Source organism: Cnephaeus nilssonii (genome assembly GCF_951640355.1).
Source record: "Cnephaeus nilssonii genome assembly, chromosome: 6".
Classification (NCBI taxonomy): domain Eukaryota; kingdom Metazoa; phylum Chordata; class Mammalia; order Chiroptera; family Vespertilionidae; genus Cnephaeus; species Cnephaeus nilssonii.
Window position 1 is genome coordinate 36125003 of NC_137077.1, and position 13205 is coordinate 36138207.

The 13205-nt window shown below is 38.5% G+C and overlaps 1 protein-coding gene across 1 annotated transcript in view; it reads right to left on the reverse strand.

Annotated features, from left to right (window-relative positions):
* Positions 1-13205, reverse strand: part of OVCH1 (ovochymase 1) — a gene marked incomplete at both ends in the record, with an annotated part of 43556 nt that overhangs the window by 29672 nt on the left and 679 nt on the right. The window contains 11 exon segments of the mRNA XM_079775533.1: positions 4739-4928; positions 6581-6693; positions 6696-6731; positions 7359-7454; positions 10799-10908; positions 11607-11716; positions 11720-11779; positions 12304-12371; positions 12557-12629; positions 12633-12644; positions 12857-12876. Coding sequence (XP_079631659.1) covers positions 4739-4928; positions 6581-6693; positions 6696-6731; positions 7359-7454; positions 10799-10908; positions 11607-11716; positions 11720-11779; positions 12304-12371; positions 12557-12629; positions 12633-12644; positions 12857-12876 — 888 coding nt within the window.

Genomic DNA, 13205 nt, shown 5'->3' on the forward strand with positions numbered 1-13205 from the left:
TGAATGCTATTTTTCTAAAACAGGGGTGGGGAATATCCAGCCCAAAGGCCATTTATAAGGCCCAAGAAATTATTTGGTCTGACACTGCCAAAACATGCCAAGACATTAAGAGTGAGCTAATAGTTTGACTAAATATAGCAGACTAATTTTTAAGTTGATTATTTTGGATGGTCGGCGAATGATGCTTTAAGTCCCAAATGGCCCTTGGCAGAAAAAAGGTTCCCCACCCCTGTTCTAAAAGAAGAATAAGCAACAATGGCAAAGGCTTTATTGGTATTATATTATTACTAGGTTTACTCATAGAACTTAGACTCTTAAGCCTTTTAAATATGGGCTGCAATAAGCCACTTCATTTTCATCCTGTACTCATAAAAATATTTACATTCATTTTACATTCATTTTATAAATTACAATTTCACCACCATTTTAGCTTTCCATTGCCTACAGCATAAAGTCTAAATTTATTCACATGAAATTCAAGGTCCTCTATAAGTAAGGCCTTAGCATTCTTTTTATCTTCATTGTCCACTGCTAACCCAGTTCCTAGTTACGTTAACATTGACCTCTTCACCTGATAGTCTTCACCTCCCTGACATTGCTTACACACAATTTCCTCTGTCTAGAATGGTTTGTAGAAATCTCTTAGATATTAGGACTACAAAAGACTTCATGAACTATAAAATCATAACTATCCTTAAAGCCTAGTTTCAATACCACCCCCTTCACCAAAGCATTGCTACCCCAACCCCTCCCAACCACAGTACGCACACCTCACAAAACGCTGCAATGAAAATTAGTCTCTCCATTCTCCATAGCATCAACACACCTGGGATTATAAAGCTTATTTCATCTTGTTTTATAGTATAGTTAATTTTGTCCAGTACTCTCCTCCTACCAGATTATAAGCTCTTAGAACTATCATCTATCTTTGAATACTTTTCAATGATAAATACAATTTTTAAAAAATGGATGTAGAACACTCAAGGAGATGAGGTACTAGCAAAACTAATTGTTTGACCTTAAAGATATCATTAGCCATATAGAAGACGGGGTATGTAGAAAAAATTTCAAAGACATCGAAGCTTATAGAACATGAACTAGTTTCCATCTTCGAGGCAACACTTAACAAAATATTATCATTATTTCAGAAATAAGTGAAACAGAATACCCACTAAATTCCCATAACAATATCACTACCAAATGCTGTTAATGTTAGTCATTGGAATATATCAATTCAGGTGAGCTCCCGTCTTATTACCACTTGTGTTGATGATTTTACTAATGAGTATTAGGCATACTGATTAGTAAATATTTGCCAACCAGAAAATTTCAGATGAAATATATAACTTTTATGTTAATCAGATAAAGAAATTGAGATCCTAGATAAAACTGACAAAACACAGATCCTCAAATGGCCTGGTTTAGGGGGGAAACCCAGGAATCATTCCTACCTGGGATACATGTCAATTATGATAACAGTCGCCCTCTTTCCAATGGGGGTAATGGATCCTCACATTTCCTCCAACTAACACTATTCCCTGAGGTCTGCAATCTTCCAAAACATAGGAAAAAGTTGACTTTTTACTTCAGCTATGGACAATATTTCAAGACATATGGTAGAGTCATCTTGAAACTATACAATTTATAATGTTTAATTTATATTTATAGGAATGCATATGTTTTTAGGTTCTGTGACCAAGACATTGTATTTGCAGACTTCATTAGTAAAATTTCTAAGCGTTATATTTTTTTCTTTTTTAAAAATTATAGTCTTATTAATTAATCATCTGACATACTTCTACAATACTTTTCCTCATATTATTTTTATTAAGGTATAATTTTTAAACTTTAAAAAATATTTTTATTGATTTCAGAGAGGAAGGGGAGAGAGAGATAGAAACATCAATGATGAGAGAGGATCATTGATCTGCTGCCTCCTGCATGCCCCACACTGAATCCTAGCATGTGCCCTGACGATGAATCGAACCATGACCCCCTGGTTCATAAATCAATGCTCAACTACTGAGCCACACCTGTGAGGCATTAAGGTATAATTTTAACATATAACATTATATTAGTTTGGGGTATACAATAATAATTCAATATTTGTATATATTGCAAAACAATCACAATAACTTAATATCCATCATCACACATATTTACAATTTTTTCCTTATAATGAGTATTTTTAAAATCTACTCTCTTTGCAACTTTTAAATATGCAATACAGTATTATTAACTATAGTTACAATGTCTACATTACATCCCCATGACATATTTATAATTGGAAGTTTGTACCTTTTGACCCTCTTCACTCATTTTGCTCACCCTCCTACCCCCACCTCTGGTGACCACTAATCTGTTTTCTGTATCTATAAGCTTAGTTTTTTATTTTAATTCCACATATAAGTGGGATCATATAGTACTCATACCTCTTTCTGACTTATTTCATTCAGCATAATGTCTTCAAGGTCTATCTATGTTGTCACAAATGTCAATATTTCATTCTTTTTATGGTTGAATAGTATTTATAATGTTCTTTTCTTTATTTGAGTTCTTCAGATTTAACATTTATGCAGTTTTCTCAAATCATGTATCACACTGAAGTTCTCAAATTTATAGTATATGGAACTAATATGGCGTTTTCTCATTTCTAACTAGGTTGTCCTGGGTTACAATAAAATACCTTTGTTTAAAGATGCTAAAGTAAAAGTATACACATTTTAGCAATGACATGGCAAGTCTCTATCATTCACTCAGACCAGTGCTCGGCAAAGTCATTAGTCAACAGAGCCAGATATCAACAGTACAACGATTGAAATTTCTTTTGAGAGCCAAATTTTTTAAACTTAAACTTCTTCTAACGCCACTTCTTCAAAATAGACTCGCCCAGGCCGTGGTATTTTGTGGAAGAGCCACACTCAAGGGGCCAAAGAGCCGCATGTGGGTCGCGAGCCGCAGTTTGCAGACCACGGACTCAGACAGTTCAGATGACAGTGTCACATTTTAATTGTTAGAAGCCAGAAGAAATAGGCAACCAGGAGATTAGAAAAAAGATGGTCATAAGGAAGTGTTATTTAAATAAAGTACACGTCACATTCCGATATTCATTTGACTCTGGAATTAATGGTTATCGCCTGATTTCATTGCTATTTTACAGTGTTGTTATCATTAACCTTTGTTCAGGGTTTGTTAAGCTTTTTAATCTTCACATCCAGGTGATAAAAATTGAACAGAAGTGCCGCCAGGAGAGACTTTCCCCCTGCAGTGACGGCAATGAACAGAACACCTTTACTCTGAAGACCAAAGGAAAGTGAGCTGAGAGCCTCTCTGGTTTGAGGTAGAGCAGGTGCTCAGCTGGCCCAAAGGCAGCAGTGCTTCCCAAATCGTCACCCAGGTGGCTGATCTTGGGCTATAAGGAGGGAGGGGTGGGAAGAGCACTGTGTTCTGCTGTTCTGGGTCCTGGCCTTTAAAAACTATTGGTTCAGGTGGGGTGGGAACTGGGTGGAGGGGGACAATGAATGGGAAAAGGGGGACCTCTGTAATACTTGCAAAAGTAAAGTTGTTGTTTTTTTAAAGGAAAAAATAGTAGAGTCACATGGAATTCTAATTTTTTTTAGTAGCCACATTAAAAAAATAAAACTAAACTGGTGAAATTAATTTTAATAATATATTTTATTGAACACAATATATCACTTCAATGTGTCATCAATAAAGCAAATTATTAATGAGAAAAAACTGGTTCTTGAGCTGGTTTTGCTCAGTGGTTAGAGCGCCAGCCTGCAGACTTAAGGGTTCTAGGTTTGACTCTGGTCAAGGGCATGTACCTTAGTTGCAAGCTGGATTCCTGGCCCTGGTTGGTGTGTGTGCAGGAGGCAACCAAATTGAAATGTCTCTCTGTGTCTCTCCCCATCCCTTCTACTCTTTCTGAAAATCAATGCAAAATATCCTTGGGTAAGGATTAACAGCAACAACAAATTGTTTCTCATACTAAACGACTTGTCCTGTAAATTGTATTTTCTCATGCCTCTATATTCTGCAGCAGCTGCCCCTGTGCCATTTCCTTGTGAAGATGCTGCCCCTTTGCATGGAAAACCTTCTGGCCCCTCAGTACTCAGCCCCTAGGCTCCTCCTCAGTGATCTGACCACTCTCTAGGGCTGACCTACAATCCATCTTTTATTGCACCTCTCCATTTACTTCTTTGTCTCCCCAAATAGTTAGAAAGTTCCTTGAGGACAGGTTAGCATCTCCATACCCATATTTGTTTTCCTAATCTAGATTTTAGTGCCACAGAACAGAGGTAACTGCAAAGCCTCCATATTTTTCCACTGTCTCCAGGTAAAATGAACAAGGCTGAATGGGAGAGGAGGGATTTATTTCAATACTTTTAAGTAATCTAGAGGGGAAAAAAAGTCAAATGGATAAAAAAATCTTCTGAATCCTTTCTTGTATTTTTAAATCTCAGAAATACAAAAAGATATACATTTTATTAAAATCTACATGAACATAAATTTGAAGACCCAGCTGATGTTTAAGTTAAATTGACAGATATCAGTGCTCATGAATTCAGAGACAAAAGTTTATATACAATGAATTACAAATTGAAAATCAGCCATATTTTTGCTTTGGTTTAAAGCTTAGTCCAGATTATATCAAAATACCCTTGAAATAATTAAGTATGATAAATTTTTGAGTTGCAATAAATAAGAAAGGAAAATTCACAGAAATTACACCCACCTGTAGTCATATTCTGAGTGATAAAATCCATCAACTCAGACACCTTGGAGAAAATGCCACCTGATGTCCTTCTGTAGTTATTTCTTAAAGGAGCCCGACCTCTAGCACAACCAGCTCCCCAAGAAGTTATCCCAGCAAGAATCCAGATCCCATTGTCTCTTCTACAAACAAGTGGACCTCCAGAGTCCCCCTTGTATGGCAGAGAAAGAGAAAATTTGAAAATTCACAAGTTAAAAATATTTTAACAAGTCACTAATATCAGCCCTCATCTCAGAGAAGTAGAAGCTAATAGATGCCCAATGGTCATTATCTATCAATATTTTTTTGTCCATCTTTCTGTTTTGTTTTGTTTTACCATTAGTTTCAAGATAGTATAGTTTTGCACAGATGTAACCTACTTCTACCCATTGCCTACAATCCTGTAAAGCGAACATAATGTCTCTCTCCCTCCTTTTTTGGCCACAAACATATACATACCAAGATCAATGGAAGAAGGAGAATGAGTTTACAGATACATGCCTCTGCAATAGCTTGCCACTTGATATTGCTGGTAAAGATTAGGTCATATCCCAAGACTATAGCACCCCCAAGTTTATTCAATGATTCGAGGCTTTGAAAACAGGGACGAATTTTGTCCCAGGTACTATATTTTAAAAACTGTTGGTTCCTTGGAGGATAAGAAACCCACGATTTCAGGATCCTATCTTTAATAATCCTTCAGAATTGCGGGGGCCTGATGCGGCGGGGGCCAGACATGGCAGGGATCTCCCTTTTCCGCGTCCCACGTGGAAAGAGAGATGAATGAACCGGTTCTAAATGGAGGCGGCCAGGGATTGAGAAATAATAGAAATAAAGAAAACAAGACGCAGAAATAGATTCATAAAGCTGGGGCTGGGTGGGACGCCATCTTCCCTCTCTCATGGAGAGGCAGACGACGACGCTGAGCCACCCAGCAGGTTTATTTTATATCCCCAAAATCCAGGAAGTAACACCAAAACTTAGGATCAAAGGAGCTTATTTGCATTCTTAACTAGGCCCTAGCATTACTGGATTTACATATCTAGACCCGCCCCTGCTGACACCTGGGCTGCTATGAAGTCAGAACTGATTAACATGTCCAGCCTTATTGGGGAAGCATGTTCCCAGGGCGTGGCTCTGCCTACACCCTGAGTTCAGCTGATGATAATTAAGGAAATGCCCAGGTGCCTCTCAGGCAGCCCTCTACACAGAATAATATGCTGCTTTGAGAACATGTGCCAATTTTGTGTCAGATTAAGCCACTTAAAACTTAAAACTCATGTCTTCAACAAATTGGTTTCCCTTTCTCCTGTGTATCTTGTAAAGATTGGTATCCTTTGTGAAATTGTTATCTTTGGGAGGTCACTCATTCACAACGTCTTTTACCCAACAGTTACTATAACTATGCTTTCTTTGGCCAAACTTTGTGCAAACATTGAATTCTGCACTAAATGTTTAAAAAATTTAACGAAAGGAATGAAACATAGTTCACAGCTAAACCTAATTAGCTTGCCAAAGTGGTCATCTTGCTTGCTTCAATTAGGTTGGAAATGTTCAAACTACCTCCTCTGCCTATCGCTCCCTCTGCCCCCCCCCCCCCCCCCGCCGGTAAAAAAAAAAGAGGTGTGGGGGTACGATTGGGCATAGGACAGGAAAGAATTCTCTCAGCCCAGGTCGAGTAAACTTTTTTAAGTAGAAGCCAGGTGGAAAGGTGAAGGAAAAGGGAATTTTGAAGCAGTAACTCCCAAAAACAGCTCACGGGGAAGGCAGAATTCACTATCACCCATGTGTTATAGATTAACTCGGCCTGTTTATGCTTTGTACCTGACAGGCATCCTTTTCCCCATCAGGAAAACCAGCACAAAACATGGTCCTTCCCAGGGAAGGAAGGTTCATACCCTTGAGCAGAGTACTACACCTTCTGTCATCCATGATAGAAGGTCCAATTCTTGCAGGGCATTTGAATATTCCGATGCTGTGGAGAAGGGACTGATAAGTTAGTCAACAACTGTCCTCACTGAAACAAATAGTAATAAGCCTTCAAGTTTAAAACTATTTCAAATAGATGTTTAACCAAATTGTAGAAGCTCTTATTTTTTTTTAGGAATTATATTCTTTCCTAAAATCATATATGTTATAAAGGACCTTTTAAAAAAAATCCAGCCAATTTTTAAGGTAACATAGGCAGTTGTGGTTTCTCTGAATATATGCTTTAATGTTTCCCCAAAAGGAAAACATCAGTCAATAAAGCAATATTTGGTAAAGTTCTTTATTTTTTCTTTGAAAGTCATAATATTAAATATAATGAAGCTGAACTATTGTTACTATTTCCCGATTATCCCTTTGCTGTAGTCTTCTCATCTGTTATAGTTACCTTGGGTTTTATCTGACACACTAACCACAATGGCAGCAAGGTTTACGTAGAGCCTCAAGTATAGACTTTTATACAGTGAAGAGAGCCACAGATCTTCACTGGGTCAGAACTCAGGGGAAAGGAAACACAGGAAATAATGAATTACTCACGGCCAGAGAAATTCTTCCTTCTATTGGGCATGCAATGGGGCCTGGAAGAAATATTATTTTATTTTTTGATGCCTCTTACTCTCTGAAATCTTGCCCCATCCACTGGTCATGCAATGAGTCCCTTCTTCAAACTTATCATCTCCCTGGGGAAGACGGATAGGCTGGACAGCAATTCCTGAAAAACAACAATAACAAACAAACAAAAAAATCATAAGGTTCACAGAGAAGTGATGTTGAATATATCTGGAAAATGACACTGGCTGATTTCATTTCTTCTACAATTTATTCCTAAATGCTATATTGACATATATTTTCAATGTTTTCCTCTCTTGTAAAAAAATATTTCATATAGAAATTTAGAAAAATGCAGGAAAATTAAAATAAGAAAAAACATAACCCATTATTCTACATACCACAATGCCCCCACCAACCCAAAGCTACTAACATTTTAAGGTGTACCCATGTTCTTAGAGAATAGTTTTTTTCTCAATAGTAAATTGAGCACTATTGTATGGCAAGCACTCTTCCAGGCCTCAGTGAATAAGCTGAAAAAAATCCCTGCCTTGGCAGAATTTGTGTGTGTGTGTGTGTGTGTGTGTGTGTGTGTGTATGAGTTGGGGGTAGGGGTCAGCAGGGTAAAGAAGATAAGTCTGGGGATTAAAAAGGATGGCATGGGAGGTATAATTTTAAATAGGGCAGTCATGACAAGTCTCATTGAGCCTGTGACATTTGAACAAAGTCTTAAGAAGCTGGGGGAAAGCACCATGCAGTTAGCTTGGTGGAAAGCATTTGAAGAAGAAGAAACAGAATGGAAAATCCCCTGTAGTGGAATAATGTCATATTGTTTGAGGAACAGTGGGGAAGCAAAGATGCCTGGAGCAGATTAAACAAAAGAATGTTCAGTAAAAAACAAAAAGGGGGTTAGATGTTGGGCTAGGAGGAGGGAAGATGTCAGATAATAAGGATATTGATTTCCATCTGAGTATAATGGAGAACCACTGAAGTGTTTTGAATAGAGAGGCATAACCTGACTTACATTTCAAAAAGTATTATTCTGGCTGCTGGGTTAATAATAAACATTAGTGGTGCGAAAGAGGAAGCTGATAATTTAAGAACCGATTGAAAATAACCCAAGCAAGAGAGACTGTAGCCTGAAACAGGATGTACGAGTGGAGAACGTAAGGCAGAAGCAATAGGATTTTCCTGATGGATTTGATGTAGAGTACGAGAGAAAGAAGAATGAGTACAACGTTTTTAGCGTAAACAACTGGCAGGGTAGAGCTGTCATTAATTGGGATGAAAGGCTATGGGTAGAGCAGATTTAGGATGTAGGGGATAATTAGGATTTTTATTTAAACATATTAAGTTTGAGATGCCTATTAATCATCCAGGCAGATGACCACTAGGTAGTTGACTATATGACCCCTATTAATCCAAGCAGCATTTCTATAATAAAAGGAACCTGTACTAGAGAGATACCATTGCTGTACTCTTCGAGTAGATGGTGTGTAAAGCCTAAATCTGGTATAGATCACTGGGCCTTGATCCTGGATGAGATCACTACGGGAAAAGTGTATAAAGGGGTAGGAGAAAAACCAAGGGACTCTTGGAATTCAAGTGAAGAAAATGTTTCCAGGAGAGTGTGCACAACTCTGTCAAAGCTCCTATCAAGTAAGCTGAGGACTGAGATTTACCTTTGAATTTAGCAACTTGAAGGTCATTGGTGACTATGACAAGACAAATTTGATAGAGTGGTGTGATTGGCTTGGGTGTCTAATAGACATCTCAAACCTAATACAGGCAATTATGAGAACTGAGGAAAGGAAATTGAAATACCTAACATAATTGGATCTTCATAGAGTGTTTCTACAATGAGGAGCAGAAAAAAATCAATAATTTTTTAATATACAGATCTAGGTTGAGTTATTATCTCTCAGTATTTTTATGATCTTGTACTATGGTCTTCTGACTTTCATTACTGCCGTTGAAAAATTAGCTGTCAGTCTAATTGTCATTTCTTATTGGTAATATAGGTTTTCTTCTCAATGCTTTTGAGATCCACTCTTTGTTTTTAGCATGTTATAGTTTCAACATAACATATCCTATATAATAAAAGGCTAATATGCAAATCGACTGAACGGTGGAATGACCGGTCGCTATGACGCACACTGATTACCAGGGGCCAGATGCTCAATGCAGGAGCTGCCCCTGATGGTCAGTGCGCTTCCACAGGGGACACACCGCTCAGCCAGAAGCCAAGCTCACAGCTGGTGAGAGCAGCTGTTGTGGCGGAAGCCTCTCCTGCCTCCGCTGCAGTGCTAAGGATGTCTGACTGAATGCTGGCAGTCGGATATCCTCCAAGGGCTCCCAGACCACGAGAAGGTGCAGGCTGAGCTGAGGGACCCTCTGAGTGCACGAATTTCATGCACTGGGCCTCTAGTCTATATATAATTTTTAATATCATAGTTTGGAATTATTGAATTCTTAAATCTGAAGATTTGTGCCTCATCAGTTATGTTTATTCCTTAGCCACCTTTTTCTTAAATTATTGCTTTTCTGTCCCATTACCTATATTTTTTTCTAATGCTCAAACTGGATGTTTACTAAATGCTTTTAATACATCTCCTCTGTCTCTTTGTCACTTTTGAATAATTATTTCAGATTTTCTAGTTCCCTGTATCTGATCTAATCTGCTAACTGATTCAGCTACTGTTTCCAATTCCACTTATATTTTTACTAGAAGCCCAGTGCATGATTTAATCATGCACGTGTAAGCTGTCTGTCAGCTGGTTGGCAGCTCCGAAGTTCCTGGGCCCCTAGGGCGAGGCGGGGCGGGGGCGTGGTCCTCCTGCGGCCGAAGCCCAGGCCAGGGTCTTGCCTTTGCCTCCCGCCCAGGAAGGCTGGGGCCGCCGCCGCCACGTGCTCCTGTGGCCCAACTGCCGCCATACTCCTCCCCGGGGAGCTGCGCCACCCGCCCACCGCCCGCCGCCTCCAAACCTCCAAAACGCCGGCTCGGCTCGCTGCCCCAGAGGCCTGTCTGTGCCGCAGCACAGCCATGGCGCAGACGCTGAGCTCGCGTCGCCGCTGGCAACGCGAGCTCAGCGTCCTGCCGGCCCAATCACCACCCCAGCTACCCCAAGTCCCGCCCCCTGTGTCACCCGCTGGCCCAATCATGGGCGTAGCGGAGTGATGGTAATTTAAATATTACCTTTTTATTATGTAAGATACCTTAGTGTTTTATTGGCTCTTTTAAAAATCTTCCTCCTAAGTTAATAGTTTCCTGTTCTTTAGTCATTTTTGATAGACTTTTATGTACCTTATTTTAACATCCATAATAGTAGAAAGATTAGTTATTATTTCTGACTCTCTCTTTGGTGGCAACTTTCTCTGCATGCTTTTGATTTAATTGTGTATTCACATTCATTAAAACTTTATGGGAGAATAGTAAAGCTGAGATTTAAGGTTATTCTCTTCAGAAAGGATTGACTTTTGCTTCTTCCAGAAGCCCTGATTACTCACCTGTAAGAACTTTATAGAGTCTTGGCTTGGAGTTTTGGGTCACAGGTAATGTAAATTTCAGCATGACCCCAAATGAGAGCTTGCTCATGATTACAGATTCTTCGAGAACCCTCCATCCAGAGCCAAGGTTCAAGCAATTAAGCTTCCTTATTCTCTCACTTTGTGTGCTGTGTTTCCCTCTCTTTTTCCCTACTTCCAAAGCATTACCTTTCAGGAAGTTCCAGGTACACAAAGGCTCCAATCAGCTTTCCCATCCCTGATCCCTACTCCAATGCATGGCCAATTAAAGCTCTAGGTTCTAAACAATCAAGTAGATGCTTCAAGTGTAGTCGCTTATTTCAGTGCCTGGCTAACTATTCTAGATCTGTGCTCTTTCGTTGTTTTTAGTCACTGAATACTTTCCTTTTTTGCATTTTAAAAAACACATTTTTAATATTTTATTCAGATTGTTTAACCTGTGCTGAGAGTGTGTCAGATATCTATTTCACAATAATGACAGAAAGGAAATGATTTTGATAAAATGTTCAAATGTCCCAACCTCCATGGCTAGAGCTGAATATAGGTAGATGGTCAACAGTATAGCTCAGCTAAGACACTGGAGTACTTAAAATGCTACTTAAGTTAAGCATAAAATGTGTGGCTAGGACTTATGGCCTGTACAGTGCTTTCTGTACATTAAACAAAATATTTTAAAAAGAAACAAAACGTAGCAATTCTAATATTACTAGATATATAAATAGAAATTAAAGTTAACTGGTACAGAACACAGTTTTCTCCATTACATTTTTTATATGCTAACGCTCTTTACTTATCAAACTTGACTTTGTGTTTTAGATGCAGCGGTGCAATATCAGAATTCATGTATCCAAGTCTGTTGTAGTCAGGATGGATAATAATTTTTGAGACAGGAATATTCTGTTATTGCTTATCCTTCTGAGAGAAGTTATACTCTCCAGCAATCATAACCAGACTCTTAATTTGCTGCCTAAAAACAAAGAAAACTATTTCAATAAGCAGTCCCCCCCCCCCCCAGGAAAGACTCTTGGTTTCATGCAATTAAATGAAAAGTGATTAATGTACCTGTAAGTATTACAAAGTTTTAAAAGAAAATATACCTTTATTAGTGATTACTAATCGTCATAAGACCTTATAAATTATAGGGATCTATAAAAAGTCGTGGTTTTTAGTCATAATGTTTACATTCTGTGAAGTTCTTTCCCCTATCTCAACTGTCTTCTTGTGTAAAATATTTAAGTGTGGCATCTTTTCTTCTTTTGTACATAAACCAGTCTCCACATGCACTTTCATTTTTTAACAAAGTATAAAAGTTGTTCCTAGAACTACCATTTTTCCCTCTTATTAGTACTCACTTTTAATCTAGCCAAGTATCTGTTATTTCCCTCCTAATGACTAAAACATCAGATTATTAAAATTTTGGAGCACCCACTTAATATTTGACATCAATACTTTATTAAAATAGGTAATTATTTTTTCCCACCACTAACTCCACAAATTATAGGTGATGTCTGGGATCTCTGGGACTTCTGGTTATAAGGCAGGAAGCATGGGAAATCTTGGGACAGACACAGTTTCTGAGATCAGGAAGGCCAATAGGTGGGTAAACCAGGTAGCAAAATTAAGAAAGGAATTGAAATTTAACCTTGAAAGGTATTTAGATAATCAAATCTCCCAGTTCTATCTATCATCATTAAGCAAAGTTTAACAAATGATGAAAATTCATAACTTATTCTTCAAGGCTAGCGAGGCAGTGTGTTGCTGTAATTACCAGATCATCTTGAATCAAGCTTCCTCCACAGAAATGGTGCTCATCTTATTTCAGGGAGACCTGCCCAAGATAAAAGTTGTGGCTACAACTAACATATATCTCCCCATGGATGTCAACTCCAGAAATATTTGAAATCAATTCATCTAATATGGCATAGAGGTCGAGTGGGATCAAGACAGAAATTACTTGTTAACCTGGAGTTATGATATTTGAAACAAAAGAAATAAGTTACCATTTTCTCATTAAGAAATCAATGCCGTTGTTATACTGACCTGCCATGGATGTCCACCAGCTGTTGGATTTCTCTAACTAGTAACTCCAGAGAACAACTCAGATTCCAAGGCAGTTTCCATACTTTTCAGATCAGCTGCTTAAATCCCGCAATTCACTCCTGTGTGGGGGAGCATATGTGTGCACACATGCATACAGAACACCTTATTTAAGGGCTCACTCTATCAAGATTTCCCATTTAGATTTTCCTGGCTTGGCACAGATGTTCTGACATCACTCAGCTGCATGCTGTCCCTGTTCTTTTCTCAAAATATTCCTGAGACCACTCCCCACTCAGGTTGTGTTGACAAGAACTCGCCTCAGGTCTCCCCTGCCCCTTTGCAGCCTGAA